The sequence below is a fragment of the Electrona antarctica genome (assembly GCF_951216825.1).
Source record: "Electrona antarctica genome assembly, chromosome: 2".
Lineage (NCBI taxonomy): Eukaryota > Metazoa > Chordata > Actinopteri > Myctophiformes > Myctophidae > Electrona > Electrona antarctica.
The window spans coordinates 41,773,410-41,792,425 of record NC_136807.1 but is presented as its reverse complement, the minus strand read 5'-3'; the positions used below and the strand labels follow the sequence as shown (position 1 = coordinate 41,792,425).

General features: G+C 42.6%; 1 protein-coding gene across 1 annotated transcript in view; it reads right to left on the bottom strand.

The window, feature by feature from the left end:
- cpne5a (copine Va) overlaps positions 1 to 19,016 on the bottom strand; it is a gene marked incomplete at both ends in the record, with an annotated part of 93,659 nt that overhangs the window by 66,174 nt on the left and 8,469 nt on the right. Inside the window, 4 exons of the mRNA XM_079492584.1 lie at positions 1,644 to 1,698; positions 3,577 to 3,680; positions 9,314 to 9,360; positions 10,357 to 10,397. Coding sequence (XP_079348710.1) covers positions 1,644 to 1,698; positions 3,577 to 3,680; positions 9,314 to 9,360; positions 10,357 to 10,397 — 247 coding nt within the window. The remainder of the gene's footprint in view (positions 1 to 1,643; positions 1,699 to 3,576; positions 3,681 to 9,313; positions 9,361 to 10,356; positions 10,398 to 19,016) is intronic.

Sequence of the window (19,016 nt, the reverse complement as noted above, 5' to 3'; positions counted from 1 at the left end):
CACTGGCCTAAAGCCTAATTTACGCTTTGGTGAAAAAGAATAGTCACTCGACAAAACATGACATGACATACATGACATCGACACTTGTCAGTTGAGAATGTTTTTTTGTTGAGCTAGCCTACATGTCATTTTCCGCCAAAGCATAGGTCAGGCTTTATAAGCATTGTAGATTGATAAATTAGGAGTCCTAAAGCAGACACGTACGTTGAAGTCGGGTGGCTTCCAGGGTGGAGGAGAAGGAGGAAGAGAGACACCAGGCAGCAGCATTGACACAACAGAGCATATCATGGAACATAAGGCACAAGTACACAATACCAGACTGTCATCAAACAAGTGCAAGGGAAAACAGCAAAGAAGCGATAGTGTGGAAGAGCAGAAATGCAAAATGCAAAAACAATGTAGGGAACGCGGAGGACATTGGAGATAGACACGAAGAAGAGAAGAGAGAAGTAAAGACAACGAGAGAATAGAAGTGTAGAGAGAAAGACATACATATGCATCAGTTTGTTTTCAGCATGAGGAAAGTTTGATGGAAATGCCAATGAGAATATGCAGTAGAGCTTGGTCGGCCTACAGTAGAAAGGCATATGAAAGGCTTATCACAGATACTGTGTACTGTATACGAGTAAAGTATCACATATCTCTCACTGTATGTCATTCAATATGCACCGATATGAAAACCTTACAGGAAAATATTGTTCTATATGTTTTATTTTTAATTTACACGTACATTAAATTCCCAATCAAGTATAGTACATTGCACTTGACTTGCATTTGACAATAAAGTGTAATGTTAAACTTGATTTATATATATATAATTACTATTCTTATACTTTTATTTTAATTATTTTTTACTCCCTATCAGACCCCCAAATCCAGCACACTGTAGGTCGGGCTCTAATATGCAACGATAAATGCATCAGTGATAAATGGGCACGATGACGAATACTCTGGCAGTATGCAAACCAAAGGCTGCAAATATATTCTTGCCGTGTGTGTGTGTTGTATGAGTAATGGCTTGTTTATCAAAGCTTTTTACTGTGAGATATGATGCTAACATACATTTTTCTTTTCCGTTGCTTTGCTAAGGATACATTTGTCTACATTCTAATAGAATGTATTGTCCCTTCATGTCAGAACGTTGACACAAATACAAATCTTCTTGATTGATTACTCACTGCCTTGACGATTAGTTATACAGTGCACGCTGAAATACTAAACTGAAGAATACTTAATTATTTCTGAAAAGCTTTGATAATAACATAAGGCCTTGCTTTTTTCACAAGACACAAATCAAACTCATGATATCCTAGGCCTACAGGAATGCAGTACTTCATCATACAAATACAAATGTGTGGAAGTGGAGAAAAGGAAATGACATTTTAGGAGATAGGACTATTCATTTCCAAATATAATATTGAAGGCAAAGCTTCTTTTTGTATTGGAAAAGATAGCAAATACTGTACAAACAGGTGGAAGATGGAGAGATGCGAATTACATTTTGGAAGGTAAGGCACAATTCACTCTTTATTTCAAAATATACTATACCACAAACGTTTGAATTGCATAAGACCAAAAAATGGATGCCATGCATAGACGACAAGGGATCAAGTGACATGACTTCAAGGGCAAAATACAATATAATGTTTATCACTTACATGCTTTGCCAGATCTGGACTTTTAGAGTCAATATCATACCTGAAATCACAAGATGGCATAAATCACAGAGGCAAGCCGAAGCAAACATTTTAAGGCCCAGCAAGAGTCACGATGTCACGATGTCACTCCAACACTTTAATTACTAACTGTGATAGAAGACGAACTGTCGCGGACACTGTGACCCTGTGGTGCAAACATTTTGTCCCTGTCAGTCACATGCAGGCATTGTTTCAGCCAGGAGACAAATGGATGTCTGCAAAATCTATAAGGTGACAGTTAATTAAGGGAAGCATTCTATTAATATCATTCCATCACAGTGCTTGGGGATCACATTGAAACAACAGTGTCATGAAGTAAAGAGAAGAGAGCATCTGCCATTGAAGGTTATTGTAAAAGTGCCGTAATTAAATCTCATTTAAGTGCATCCTTATTCCCCAATGATAAAAGGGAGATGGTTAAATGAGTAACACTAATTGTTTAGGGGATGGTCTCCCGCTGACTCACACTTATATCATGATAGGGTATCAAAGGAATTATCGTCATCATTAGGATCCTCTCAGCCCTTGCACATCAACAGTGGACTATCTACTGTATATTCAGTCTCCAAACTTGCCGTTGCACTTGCCTTAAGTGATGCACCGAATATTTGGCAGCAGAAAATATTCGGCAGAAAATGGCTAAAAATGCATTTACGGCCTATTCGGTTTTGGCCCGAATAGGCAGGAAATATATCACCGAATAGTGTATGCAATTAATGCATTGAAAAGAGCGGAAAAAATGTTTTATGGACCCATAATAGTGATTATTATTTAAGTTAAGTTTTGCCATAACCATTTCTTTTGCCATAAATCAGGTAGCTTTAAGGTACGGCCATGACAGCAATGGTAGGAAAAAAGATATATAATATTAATCATATTCGGATATTCGGAATTCGGCCAACTGTTTCCTATATTCGGTAATCGGTTTCTGCTAAGAATTTCCCTTTCTAGCCTCGACGACCTTGCAGCCATATACAAAGGCTGTATATTGCATATTTTTTTTAATGTTTTTGAAAATGGCTTAAAGGGATATTTCACTTTCAAACATGTTTGTAACTTCAAACTCCATTTTAACCATTCATTGAAAACACCCATCCTTAATGGTTCTGGTGTTCTAATGTGTGAGGGGGCCGTGATTTTTATATTACTCTTTTAATGTATTTTTAAATTTATTATATTTTATTTTAACGTGAAATCACAATCACATTACAAAATATCGGTCAAAACATCAGTAATGGGTGGACTAGGGCTCTCCAAAATCGGGGACAGAATCTGACACGAATATGTGGCATCAGTCTACACTTCTTGTTGAGGAATGCGTGTTGAGTGGAGAGTTAAAGTCTGTCTCCAATCTCAGACACACCCTTCATGGCACCTCCTCTTGCTGATTTGACCTTTTAAAATGAAGATAGGCAGCTTTGTGCAAGTACAGTTGGGGCAGGACGAGTGCTTGCGCAACTCTCATGGGACTTTGGTTTGAGATCATTTGCTTTGCTTAGCGCCAGGGAGATTGAGTATAAAACTTTATATGAAATATTTATCATCCTTATACGACTCTCCCCTCACACATGACAATCGAGATCACGGTGCCAATGAATAATTCCTCAGGAGAGATAAGCTGAGTCGGTCGGAAAATGGCAGAGGAGTGAATCAGGGGACGAGTGAGGGAAAGAGAAGGGGGGGGAGAGAGAGAGAGAGAGAGAGAGAGAGAGAGAGAGAGAGAGAGAGAGAGAGAGAGAGAGAGAGAGAGAGAGAGAGAGAGAGAGAGATTGGAGGAAGAAGAAGAGAGTATTTTTTTAGCTGAATCCGTAGCAGGGGGTGCATCTGAAACTCACACATGTTTATCCTCAGAGGGACCAGATCAAACAGAATTACTCACACGTCAAAACGCAGGTTCTGCTTCTCCTCAAAGAAGTAGTCCAGGATGTACTTCCTGACAAAGTCCGGGTTTAGTGTGTTGTCTATCACCTCTGTTCTCCCAAACTAGATCAGGAGAGAGAGAGAGAGAGAGAGAGAGAGAGAGGTGGGGCATGCCTGATTTATATTATAATAGCGTGTGGGTGAAAAAACGAATTGCCAATCTCCAACAAACCAATGATAACCAATAGTATTACGTAGACGCTTTCCACGTAGTATTACGTAGACGCATTTCTTCATTAGAAAGCTTTCTCAAAGATTGCCCTACAAGGGAAAATACAAACTTCAATAATATACTTAGATGTAATATCCTCCTGATTGTAATGAAACAGTGTAACACTGTAGGCTACTCTGTAATTCTTGCCTTTTCAAAAGTACTGTAGTTGAGTACAATACAAGACAAATCAACTTAAGTGAAATTACAGTACTGATTTTAGAATGTACATTAAGAAAGCTGCCCAATTACAGCACCAAGAATACCCGTAATTAGTTACTGTACGTGCATTTTATGTTTTTAATCAACTTCACTCTCCATTCAGTAGAGTTTCAAAGATTTGATTAACAGAAGTCAATAACCACACCTGGTATCGTCTTCCTCCCACACCTCTCTGTATTGCACTGGTGATGGGTAAGCCGGAGGAAACTATGTTATTGATTCCAATTAAAGCGAGTTAATTCATGTGGCCACTTGTGTCTGGATAAGGTGAGGTGAGGTGATAACGGTACTGCACAGTAGTGTGGTTAATAAGGTGAGGTGAGGTGATAACGGTACTGCACAGTAGTGTGGTTAATAAGGTGAGGTGAGGTGATAACGGTACTGCACAGTAGTGTGGTTAATAAGGTGAGGTGAGGTGATAACGGTACTGCACAGTAGTGTGGTTAATAAGGTGAGGTGAGGTGATAACGGTACTGCACAGTAGTGTGGTTAAGGTGAGGTGAGGTGATAACGGTCCTGCACAGTAGTGTGGTTAAGGTGAGGTGAGGTGATAACGGTACTGCACAGTAGTGTGGTTAAGTAATAGTAGCAATACCGCAATGTAGAAATACAATATGTCAGTAAGTGTCCTATATTCAACATTTTACTACTCAAATATAAAAGGGCAAAAGTAATTTTGGTAATTAAAGTATCAAAAGTAAAAGTAATCATTGTGCAGAATTATTATTATTATTATTATTTTGTTTTGTTTAAAAGATGTGTCAATGGAACACGTAAGCATGCAGATCTGCTATTTTCAAATGTATATATTTGTAATAAAATGTCCATTATGGTTCTTTCATAATTATGTGCAGATTATGTTTTGTTGCATGACGTGACGTGTACTGTACTGTACTGTACTGTACTGTACTGTACTGTACTGTACTGTACTGTACTGTACTGTACTGTTCATACATACACACACACACACACACACACACACACACACACACACACACACACACACACACATACATACATACATACATACATACATACATGCATGCATGCATGCATGCAAAGCAGAGCCCCCCCACCCCCCAACTATCTCTCTCGCGTGCACGAGCACACACACACACACACACACACACACACACACACACGCACACACACACTCTAATTGTACCCAAAATGAATTATTCATGGTCAGAACGCTGACTTTCAGCTGCATCAATAAAAGATCACCCAGCAGTTTTTTTTTTTTTTCTTTACCATTAACCGTGAATTAATAATATTTGGCTTTTGGCCTTGATGAGCAAAGGAAAAAAGTCGGAATAGAGTGGCTTCAAATCACAGCCATAACTCAGATGTGTGATTATAATAGCAATGATTGAAACTCACAATAGCCCTCGACAGGAGAGCAATACCTCCCTTTGAGCAGATGGAGATAGCTAAATGAATAGTCACTCAACTGAAAGAGAATGTGAATAATCTAGTATGATGGCCTGTAGGGCAGCTGCACACTGCACGTTAACAGTATACGATAGCCTCAAAACCCAGTCGCCTTGAAAAGTTCGGAAAGCATGCCCGAACGGTCGCCCTAGATAGGGCCGGCCCGGTCGCCTCAGTTAGAGGTTCAGTCCTGTCATCTCAGAGGTTCGGTCCCGTTGCCCCCGCAAACCATTCCATGTATTTCTATACAGAGAGGGGAATTATAGTGTGTGTGTGTGTGTGTGTGTGTGTGTGTGTGTGTGTGTGTGTGTGTGTGTGTGTGTGTGTGTGTGTGTGGCGCGTGCGCGTGCGCGTGTGCGTGTGCGTGTGCGCGTGTGCGCGTGCGCGTGCGCGTGCGTGTGTGGCGGGGAGGTGGCGGCTCTGTACATTTCACACTACACAAGACTCTTTCTTGAAATTTCCTGTCATACTATAGGGTCATAAGCGAGCAAAGTTTTGTCGGAGAGTGTGTAGTAGCCCTTTCCCCCTCAAACATGAATGTGTGTCTGAGATAATAAAAGTTGATCACCAGCCACCCCCCCCCCCCCCCCCCCCCCCCTCAGTGTAAGCACATTTGAGCGTCAAGGCGTGGCAACAAATCTGCTCGTGGCAGGTGTCTCTTCCTGGTTTTTAGACAGCTGGTGGATGGAAATGAAGCTCCACCCACGCGGCAAAATGCTGCGTCGGCCAGAAAACCAGAGACACTTGCAAGTGGAAGCCGCTGTCTAAAAACCAGGAAGAGACGCCTGGCTTTTGGCATCTTCGTGACACTACAGTGTGCGTGCAGTGTCCCTCTCTCTGTTCAGCTGATGTGTTCAGATCTCTTCAGGGTCACAGTGGTGGCAGGGGGCCAGTAGCAGTTACTTTAGTCTCAGCCAGGTCTCAGAAAAAGATGAGGAATCAACACAGCAGCAAAGAACTGCTACACACTTTGAAATAGCATACCTCCACCCACGTGTTACTCTGACCTTCTATCTGTGCACAGCAGGGCATCAACCTCAGAGAAACAACACTAGGTCAAACCCATACGGAATGGCTGGAACGTGTGTGCAAAAATATGTGAAAATGTGGGGAATTTGTTAGAAGCGTAGTCAGTACTATAAATGTGCGAACTGAAACTTTTCTAAAATATTTTTTTCTTTCACAGCTGTCAAAAGTTGTTATGACACTGTAATTAATGGCAGTTGAGAAATTGGTCTGTAATTGTTACAAATGGTTGGGTCCAAAAGAGGCTGTACATAAACAATCTTAAAATAATTAATATCGTTAACTATAGAATAAATCATAACCCAGGGAGTACTGCTTTTGAATATACGTGTCAAGTACTGGCAGTGAATATAGGCCCCAGAACTAAAGATTAATCACAGCGCTCCCGGGGGGAGGGGCGACACCTATCGAGGAAGGTGGGGGAATTATATGACACTCCACTGCCGCTCCGTTCCGCAGCAGTGTAGGTCCGTTCGGCGGCCGCCGGTCCAGACACCGGTCCAGACAGGGGCGGCACCTGCCGCGGAAGATGGGGGGGATTATGACACTGCACTGCCGCTCCGTTCGGCAGTGCCTCACTCTGTCTGTCTGTCTGTCTGTCTGTCTGTCTGTCTGTCTGTCGTCGGTGGGGCGAACGGTTCTCGAGTTACATGGATTACAGACGTACACTCACACGAGAGTGGTGCTTTTATTGTAAGATGGTGTATGCACATTGATTATTTTGACCATTACTGTATCTAAAGTAATCAACAAACTATACTATATTTGCCAACTTGTCAAATATTACCTACTGTGAGAGAGAGGTAAACATTTTGAAAAAGAGGCAAACTGTTTAAATAGAGGCAATATTTATCTGTGGACCGAGTCAAAGAAATGTTCATGCTGCAAAGTGGCTACAATTTCAAGTGCTTGGTCAAGTTTGAACTGGTTGGTCCCCAGTTCAAATTCAGATTTATTTGGGGGGTCGCGACCTGAAAAGTTTGAGAACCACTGAGGAAACAGTATATGTGACAGGAGTGTGAACGACTAGCGTTTGAGGCTTCCCACTGGAGAGTAATTGAATTACAGGCAGTCTGTGTGGCACAGTGAAAGGAGCTCTGACTGACCGTATCCCCTCCTGGGAGGACAAAAAAACACATTACATGAGAGCGGGGACCAGTGAGATGCTTAGCTTTATCATTTCATTGCAGCTTGACGCAGCCTCTTACAAAGTCCATCTGCCCCATTCCCAATTCACAGCTGCATGCTGGATCTCCTTTAGGGAGAAAGAGATGTTAAGACTGCCTGACAGCTTGGAAGTCAAGTTATGCAATATTATGTGGCAGGTACAGGAGGCGTCTGAGCTTTGTGCTTGCTCTATGCGATGTGTATGACCTTATGTGCCCTGCCACAGCTGTTTACACATGTGGCACGTTGTGTTAATGACAATTCAAATTAATTAAATTGAACTTAATTGAACACAAATTCCAGGTCTTTGTATGAGTCTTGTTGTAATCAGTACTACTTATTGCCCATTAGACGCTAGTTATCCAGCTGTTTGTTAGTTTTGTTTATTGTTCACATAATATGCTATAATAGATATGTTTATGATGTTTGTCCACAGATGCTATAGTAAGCTATTTATATAGTATGTGATTTAAAGAGATGATAGATTTCCTGTCTTCCGGCTATTCTAGTTACTAGCTATAGCACTTTGTTTGTTTTCTTGGCACTCTATTTACATGGCCCCTTCACAAGTTATTGGTTGATTATTGGTTGCCTCACCACATACTGTTGTCACAATGTCACACCAACTTCAATTTAAATAATTATAGCACTACACTGATTTGGTGCGTGACTTTTCAGTTCACTGAAGTATAATCTATCTATAAATGCACCATAAATCTCTGTCTGTGTGTAATCCACGTAACCCGGGAACCGTTCGCCCCACCGATGTCAAATTCACACAGTGACAGACACACACGTTCCACATCATCACAGGGGGTGCAGTGCCCGGTGTCGAGTCGGGGCGGACCCACGGTTGTCCAGAACCACCCCAAAAAGGCCTCTGCCCGGCTCTGGACAGGGCCCCTGCCCAGGGTCCATATATGGAGCTGGCCTGTTCTGACATCATTCTGATGTCTGCGCATAGACTCCATATTTGGGCATGCCTGACAAAGAACTCCATATATGGGCATAAAAGGGACACAGACATAATATCTTGGTGGGGCATCCATTTCCAACTTGCATCGTTCCAAGTAGGCTCTAGTCTGATTCATTTGAGTTAATCAGACTAGAGCGTTTGAGCTCAATTTTGACATTTCATATTTGACCATGCAGTTACATCCCTTCATCCCTTGCAGTCTCATGCAAGTTCAAATTGTCTTGTCTCACTATGTTCTTCCATTTTCGTCAATGCATAGTGGCATAACTACAAGTTCCGTTTTTGTATAGCACCCTGTTAATTTTCTCTCTGTCCAACAGCATCCCCCCCCCCCTCTCCAATCCAACAAGCCCCACCACAACTTCATCCTGTGACACTCGGCAGGATTCTGACACTGTGGCTGATATTTATTGATATGTGTATCTGTCATCCTAATGACCAATCAGTCACAGCATTCTTGGTCGGCGGAGAGCACATGAATATTCACACGGTCAATCAATAGAGAGTGATTGGCAGTCACAGAGTTTACCTTGAGAGTGAAAGGCGTGTGTGTGGGGGGAGGGGGGAGGAAGGGGGGGGGGATAACTGAGACTGTTGCTATGGAAAGGAGAACGACAGGTTGATGGAGTTGAAATGACAAAAGTAACTGCCGTGATTTCTCACCTCTCTCCACTGTTTGGACTCCACTCCCTGGGTGTACAGAACAACCACTAAGGAACGAGAGAGAGGTTGAGAGAGAGACAGACAGACAGACAGAGAGAGAGAGGTTGAGAGAGAGAGACAGACAGACAGACAGAGAGAGAGTCACACGTAGAGATAAAAAGAGGACGGCATACATGTACAGTATACAAAACATCAAGCAGACAACTTTACCTAATGTCATTTGATTTGGGGGGGGGGTTTTCCAGCCCCCATTCATCATCATTTCGAAACGACACGCTGACAGGGCACTATTGTGACGCTGCACCATATCAGATCTAGGTGTGATATCCACAGGAATCTCCATAGGAAAATAAAAATGCCCTAAGCAAGATCAACGGCTGCAGGAGCCACATCAATAATTGAGCAATCCCACATTGAACAGTGGGATCCTCCCAGCTGCTATTTGATTTTTGTTACTTCAAACGGTGCTGTGGTGAGCCTGAGCAATGTGACCTGTCACATCGCTATAGGTTCATCACATCTTCTGTGGAATACAAAGTAGGGCGGATGTGATATTTCCTCCACTGCTTATTTACACAAAAGGCTTGCACCTCAGCCCTATTATGTCAAATGCCTCCTCCATTTTCTATCCCACTGGGAGCATCATAGCAAATGCCTTCACGGCCGCCCGTGAGAGACGTTAGGGACGCCTCCACCGTGTCTCACCAAAAGACGCCCATTTGTATTCAGAAACGGGTGGTTTAAATTTAAAACCCTCCATGCATTATGGTACTTTCTGTAGCACTCGCAGAGGAGCGGCTGTCACATTACTGTGCAAATTATATGGAGTTATTAAAGCAGCACTTTGAAATAGCAGACTAAACTGAATCGTAGTTAACCTCAGCAAAAGTGAAAGTAAAGAAAGGGAAGAGAATAATAGAGAAGAGCTGTTATTCCAAGTAAAACTAACATGGCAGACCAGGCAGAGAGGTGAGCACTTAAATTCAGCATACATCACTTTCCTTTTGCATGGTAAAAGGTTAGAAGAATGTCACAGCACTTACGTGGGTCTGATTTCGAGAATGTGTCTCTGTCCAAAAGATTCCTGTAAAACAGACAGAAACGAAAATACATTAAAAGTGCAATATAATCAAGAATGAGGATTGCATGTATGTAAGTGTATTTATCTACATGTTTTTTCAAAGCTACATTCAATGATATCACACTTTCTGTTTTATATCAGCCTTTGTTGAGAGTGACAATGCATAATTTTCTCTGCGGTCTCTCAATGTTTCCAAAATGCATCTCGCTCTAGTGTTACAAGATAATTATGTTAATTTATGATCTTGTTGTAAGCCTTCCTTTAAGCCTCCCACAATTTAATCCACAATGACCTTTGAGATTTTATTTTATATGTTTTATATAATCACACTTTTACTTTGGCTCAGTTAAAGCAGGGGTTCTCAACCCGTGGGTCGCGACCCCCGGGGGGGTTGCCAAATTATTTTTTCAAATATATTTTTTTTTAAATCTTTTTTTTCTTTTCTTTTTTTGCAACTGAATGGCTGGAAAAGAGAAATGAGAGTTTACATAGTACAAATAGTACATGCATAAACGTTCCTTAATGATTATATCTGGTTTCAGTATTTATTTATGATGTATTTTCCACTATTATTATGGTTATTGTAGCGGCCAATTTGTATTGGGGGTGGGGAGGAGGGCGGTGCGGCGGACACGAGACACGACCAAAGCATTTCTGGGGGTCCCCAGCCAAAAACGTTGAGAACCCCTGAGTTAAAGGACACTAAAGATGCACAGATATCAGCAAAAATGTGGACATCACTTTGGGTGAGTAATAGTATGGAGTTTTCAGTGGAGGTTCTATAGTTGGCATTGTGTTCTGTACAAAGTGGAAGTTGGATAGCACTGTAGAGTGGTAGAGGAAACAGCTGGAGGCTCCACTCGCTCACAACAAAAGGCCATGAGAAAGTCTGAGTAGTGTAGGATGCTCTGCCTCGACAATTAGGCTACAGTACACATTAAGGTGACTCCACAGTCTGGCAAAAAGCAGCCTACTGTACGTGCGTGCAAAAGTGAAAGATATATTGTAGGGAAGAATGTCAACATTCATGATTTTTTTTTGTGCAAGCTAATAATTTATGTGAATGTATGATTTATGTATTTATTTACATTGGTTTCAAACAGTGCAGAACAGGGCAGAGCAGGTGGCAAACCAAATAAATAAATAACAAAAAGACAAAAAGACAAATTATCTATTTTCCACAAGCGATAAAACAAAATATACTACTAGCCTACTCTTTTAATACTCCAAATACAAAGACTGGTACCTACTGTACCCTCTTAGCTGATGTGCTAAAAAACAATGATCTAACCTGGAAATTAAAGTTCAGTCAAATGTACAAACAAACCCTAGCCGTTTTCACGCACAGACGCACGCACGCACGCACGCACGCACACACACACACATTGAAATCAAGGCAGCAAAGTACCACTGAATACTGTGGAAGGAAGGCACTGGAGCGGTCTCGGACAATTAAGGCTTTTATTTACAGGGTGCGTGCACTGCAGGCAAAATGTCAACATTCATCATGACCTGACAGAGATATATTGACATGGAAACATTATGGTTTTGACTGACTGCACCCTGTAAATAAAGGCTTTAATTGTCTGAGACTGCTGTTATGCTTACCACTGGCACTGAATACTTTCACACCTGGTCTGAATAAACGTGATCATGTCCCATTCAGTGCATTGATTGCATTCAAACCGGGAGCACCTGCACCATCAACATTGAATTGTGGTGAAACAATTCATTCAACGTTTACTTACAGCTAAATCCTTAGTGGACGTCCAGAATTGAACTAGCTAGAACTAAGGATTTTCTTGTGTACAGTGAAGAGTGACGTGTATCGTGATGATTAGCCATCATTTTTCATGAGCTTTTAAGAACATTTACTAGTATGTATATTTGCCGTCGTACTGTACCTCATGCTGCCATGGAAGCATTCACGTAGTTCTTGGGTCTAGCATGCATACTGTGATGTATTCACAGTACTATACTGCATACTGTGATGTATTCACAGTGTAATACAGTACTGTGATGTATTCACAGTGTCACAGGATTCGATCCACTGATATATGTCATCCTCTCTCTTTCAAATCTGTTCTCGCTGGCTTGACAGTATACTGTGTAATAAATCAGATATCACATCTTAAAATGAATCTTTCGAAGTAGTGCCACGTATGCACGGTGGGTGCCGTCAGGCATATCTAAAGTTTCAGAAGGAGTGACATTAAATATGATTGCTTCAGCACCCTCATTAGCATATCAGCATAAACCAAAACCGGATAAAATTGTTCCCCATTGGATTTCCTGCTCTGAACAATGTCAATAAATAAATCACATACAGAACACAACAATCCTCATTCCCTTAGGGAACAGGATGATTTCCATGAATATATATGAGACTCGGTGTCTCATATAAACCCAAGTAAGAAGCCATCATTCATGTAGTGATACACAATGTCCAATATCGTCCGTGTGTAGGATGTGAGTAGGGGGTCTGAAACGCAGCTTAATTTGGGTTATGGCATTTAGCCCAGGGCTGACCTGACTGTAGCTGGAACATTGTCACTGTAATTATCACTGGAGACAACAAATCCATCCGTGAATAACTGTCTCCTCTCATCCACCTTACATTGTGGCATCCATTAAACTCAGCCAATTAACTTGTCCATCACCTTCCCCCTACTTAATCTTCACACGACACAAAACAGAATGTACTGTGAATACATACCACAGCGTTAATTGGTGAGCTTAAAAGAGCAGCCGGGCTGTGCGTGTGCCACGTTGTGGCTGTGAATCTCAGTTAGGTCAGATTGACCACAAACCTGTGAGTTTAATAGAATAGAGAGGTGGCTCAGGGGTAGAGTCAAGTGGCCGAATGGAAACTGCAAGGTTGCCAGTTCGAACCCGGGCTCCCCAAGAGTTAGTGTCGAAGTGTCCTTGAGCAAGACACTGAACCCTTAATTGCTCCCGATGTGCAGGTTGGTGCCTTGCATTGGTTTCCTCTGTCATTGGTGTATGAATGTGTGTGTGAATGGATGAATGTAATGCACAATCTATGTAAAGTGCCTTGGATAAAGGTGCTATAAAAATACACCATTTTCCTGATGTGGAGATCATACTTATATCTGATATGGTGCAGCGTCGCTCTAGTGCCGTGTCAGCGTGTCGTCTGTAGAGTGATCTAATTTGATTGATTTCCAGTTGTAATCTATAGCACTGCTGCACTAGCTGTAACATATACAGTACTAGGCGCCAAACTACATATTGTAAGGCGCCTGTCTCCTGTTTCCTTATTTTTAAGCAGTACGCCCCCTGGACATATCGCTAGCATGACATAGGGACCTAACGCCCTCCAGCCCTTGATGCTGAGTGCCAATTAACTGCCAAGCAAGAAGGCATTGAATTGGTTAACACATTTTATACTCTTTCTTTGGTATGACTTCTCAATCTCATGGCAGACACTAACTACAAGGCCACTGAGCCAAACTATATACCTGTAACCTGCCGTGTTAATAATAGGGCTGTAGAACCATGCTATGCTGTGTAGCACAGGGTCTCTTCAAGGGCAGACTGTCAACCTCATAGACAAAAGGACAATCAATCTGCCATCCCTGAAATAACTTATCTCTTCCTCACCACAGCTGACTCTAAAAAAAAGATAAGACCATAATTCCAAGTCATTGTGATCTGAGGCTCATTGAAAAGTGGCACACAATTAATTATGGCTATTTGGCTCTCTATCAATTCCAGACAATTGGTAAATGGTGCATTTATATAGCGCCTTTATCCAAGGCGCTTTACAGAGATCGTGCATTACATTCACCCATTCACACACTGATGGCGGTGGAAACCATGCAAGGCACCAACCAGCACATCAGGAGCAATTAGGGGTTCAGTGTCTTGCTCTTACTTTAACTCTGTGTGTAAAATTATTTCTCTTTTGGAGCCAAGAGAGATAAAGACTGGATACAATTTTGAGCCTCCTTGCAACTAACTATTCTCAGTTTCTGTCCTGATCGACCCATCACTTACTCTTCCACTCTGACTAATGGACCACCTACCCTCACACACTATGGGGCCAGAACGGTATGATGCCAGGAGTAGGACATTCTATCCAATATGCTTTTAAAGAACATCACATGACGCCAGAGGCGTATCTACAATAAGGCGAGGGCAGGCGGCCGCCTGTCCAAATCCATTTCTGGCCTGGCCAAAATCCATACAATGAGAAAAAAGAGGACAAAAACAAGACATGAAAACTATTATTGGACAGCTGATTGGCCGTCGCGGTAGAGCGCAACCCTCAATCACCCATTGGAATGTAAATGCAAGCCTTTCAGCCTTTGTATACTCCTCGTCTGGCAGGTATATCTCTTTGAAAACATTTAGTGCTACGATTGTGTGCGGGGAGACGACAATAAATTAACACATCTTGCCTGTCCAAAATATAATTCTTGCCTGCCCAAAATATAATTCCTGGAAACGCCACTGCATGACGCATTGGGATCAGAAAGCCAAGCTGGAGCGATGCACAGTACTTTGGTCTACCGTGCTAACATGTTTACAATCCCAGAGTCTGAGATCACAAAGCCCCCAGAAGCAGAGCATAGGATTCTGATTCATTTGATGTATTTGGTTTTGCACAACAGTACATCTATACTGTACATATGCATATTATGCTAGTTCTTTCCAAGGGAAAATCGACAGCTAGTTGTTGTGCACGGTGAGGTCAGAAACCCTAGAGGGGCTTATATGAGAACCTCACTGTTTACATGACCTTAATTCACATTACAAACAAAAATATACAGAGTTATGCATCAACATAGAACCCTTCAAGGGCATAAATAAATATACAGATTAACATACAATCAACGGAAACAAACATTTAAATATTGATCCCTTTAAAGACATTGTATCTTAAAGCCCTTTAAGACACTGATACTGTATAACATACCATCCACGGAATCTTACATTTACCTAAATGGCAGAGGAGGGGGCTGGGGAGGTGGAGCGAGTTTGAAAACAGCGTTGTGATCAGCTGAACATGAAGTGTGAACCGTGATCAGCTTATAAAGACCACCTAAGTGAGCCATTTAGATTGAGGGCGTACTGTATGTGTAAGCTTGTTAGCAAATCCAATTTAGCGAATCCAATTTATTTCATAAACACAAGGTTTCCAAAGTGCTGCACAGAAGAAAAATACATAAAAACAACCAAGGTAAGTAATTACGGTACATAGTAATAACGGTACATTTTTGATAATAATGCAAAAAAAATAAGATAAGAACCCATAAAAAGTAAAACATCAACTACCAGCAAGAAAACTTATTTGGTTCAAGCTGGAAAAGCTTGAGTAAAATCTAAAATGTTAAAATGAGTAATTTAAAAGCATTTAAAAGTTTCAGCAGTAGGGGACACTTTGATATGCAAAGGCAAGAGAACAGGCACGGCCTCATCTAGTTTTCAAATGTGTCGTTGGGAAAAATAAATGAGTTCCTTCTGATGTGCGGATCTCAAGGCCCTATAGGAGGGACGTTATCGTGTTCCAGAGGTATTGAGGTGCTTTAAAAAACAAACAAACAAACAATACAATCTTAAAATGTATTCTGTAATGGGAGCCAGTGGACTAGAGTGGCCAGGACTGGAGTCATGTGATCGTGCTTGCGGATTCCAGTTAAAAGAGCATTTTGGACTAGCTGCACTCTTGTGAGAGAGGCCTGCTTTACGCCTACATAGAGAGCATTGCAGTGGTCCAATCGTGTAAAGGTAAATGGGAATGAAGGAGCTGAGTGAGTAGTGAGTTGAATGCTGAATGAATTAATGGGGGGGGGGGTACGGGGGAGAGTGAGGCTATACGGTGCTGCGTTGCTACTCGCCCATTGGGCCATGGCTCTTTAGTCGACTGGTAACGTACGTGCCTGGGGAATGGGGAACCCGGGTTCGCTTCCCGGCCTGAGGCTACAATTGGAGCGACCTGTATTGTGGCCGCCATATTTGGGAAAGCACGCTGCACTCAAAGTGACTACTGGCCAATCACAGTCTATGAGTCAGGGGAATAATTTGGAAGTTGCACACATTTGTTCTGTTCACAACTTTGGTTCGACACCTCCCCTCGGCTGCCTCTTGCGCAATGCCTTCCCAAAAATGGTGCCCAAGACACAGGCGCCCCAGAGTCGGAGGAGGCGTCTACCTTTTTATGTCTATGGTGTACTGTACTCCTCCTGCCTTCCGTGGCCACCTGAACTATTGATCAACTCAAGACATGCCTAAAAGCAGTCCTGCTTGCAGCCCCTAGAGGCCATTGCTTCTCCTTACACCTAACTAGAAAACGTGGCCACTAAATGGGTTGACCACAAATTTGTATGGTTCTTCCTGCAGTCTGCCTATTAGTGAGTGAGACTCAGATATCCTGTGTGCAAAGTTGGCATTTTGGCCAGTGGCACTACAGTAAATCATCATCCTCCAGGGAGCATGAATGTGCTTAACAAGTTTGCAGGCAATCCACTCATTAGATTTTGAGATACCTTGTGTGTGGATATTCTGTGCAATTAGACATTTTGAGGAAAGGCCATGGGGACAGTAGGGGTTAATCCTCCATGTAACATGAAGGTGCACACAGCAGCAAATGCTACGACAAATCAGCCAGTGGTTTAAGATGAGAGTAAAGCGTTAGGAGGGACGGGCCGAAGACCAGTTTAAGTCGATCTACAAGCTCACAACCAAAGAATAAAGTAATAGCCTTTGAACCCTGCTGCTTGGCCTGGGCCGGCCTAGCGGTCCAGGCACCTAGGCTGGTAATCCAGCCTGACAGCGTGCCGCGGGTTCGAGTCCCGATCCCGACGACCTTTGCTGTGTGTCACCCCCATCTCTCTCTCCCCATTTCACACTGTAGTAGACAGTCACACTACTTACTGTCTACTATCAATAAAGGCATAAAAAAGCTCCAAAATATATCTTAGAAATCACAGTTAATTGTAAAATCACTGTACTGTACTGTACTGTTCTCTGTTCTGTATTGTAGTGTACTGTGCTCTGTACTGTACTTTGATTATTTTTGGTTAGCGTGTGGGGGTCCCCAGGGGTCCCCGGAACATCCAGACCCCCAGGAACGCACCCAGGGGGCCGGCCTAGTTCCGGCGAGCCTTCCCACGTCCGAAATGGTCGAGAAATGACAGAGTTACCGTGTTGCAGACACAGAGACAGACACGTATGTACGTGGACATAGGGACACACATAGCTGCGTAATGGAGCGGAGGCACCGCTCAACAAATATAACCCTGCTGCTTAGTGCTTGCATAGCTAACAATAACATTTTTTTTTTAAAGAGCTGATGAAATTCCCCACCCTGCATACCAGCGTAGGTAACAATCCCTATCTGTGAAGCACCACAGGCGGTGACGGGAGATGCAGAAGGATGTAGCTTTTGTCTCAATCTCACGACCTCTCATCCAATCAAGCTCGTACAGCACGCAATCTGGCCCCTTATTAGTGACAGAGCCATCTGCTGACCTTCACCGTGGTGGCGCCAGGTGTCTCTTTCAGTCTTTCTCCTCCATCTGTTTAATAATTCCATTTCTGTTCACCCCGGGATCTCTGTAGGTTTACATACCTGCAGCAGAGCTCTCCCTGGGTGCCCGTCTTTATAAAGCAGTGTCAGAATCCAAGTGATCAAAACGCCCCCCCCAGCCTCCCACTGTTGGTAGAGAAAATAACAATGCACACGCGCTCTCACACGCGCTCACACACACACAGCTAGCCTAAGGGAGTCGTAGCATATATATATATAATATATGCAACGCCCCCCTGAGGCCAACTCCACTATATGGCTGTGTGTGACTAATGTTTGGACTGGAAATAATATCACTGCTAATTGCACACATTGGCAGCTCAGGGTTTGTGTGGAGATGGGCTTCTGTGAGGAGCAGAGCTGGGGGACACTGCAACAGTTACTACTCATATGGAGTACTTTCCACTTTACCTGGTGAATTCACGGCTATTTGGCTTCATCTCGCTCTCTGAAAACATCCAAACTGTAGATATACAATATTCACAAGTACAGTTCATGTGTATATACTGTATACACCTACTGTACATGCACACACACACACACACACACACACACACACACACACACACACACACACACACACACACACACACACACACACACACACACACACACACACACAGAGGGGAGGTAAGGAGATAGCAGCGAGCATGCACAACATGAAGGAAATAGAGAAGGAAAGTGTGTCATTGGTGTTGCCATGGCATGGGCCCATGAGGAGCATGTGAGAGAAATGAAGAAAACGTGGGAGATAAATTAATTGTAATGAGCATGAACTCATACAGACTACTGTACCACGGTAACCGCAATTTTGGCATTTAGCAGACGCTCTTATTCAGAGCGACTTACAAGTGTGATATCAGAATAATATCCATTCCATTGCGTAGATCGAATATAATTATGTATTTCTGACATTTCCGTAATGTTGCCTATAATGACATGCCCAAAATAGGGAAGCCAGGTTGAACGTGTAGTGTCTTTCATGGCCAGAGTATAAGGTATGAATGGATTGTAGGAGAGACAATTTGATAAGGTTTGGCTGCCCCATGTCCGTTATTTGAGTTTGG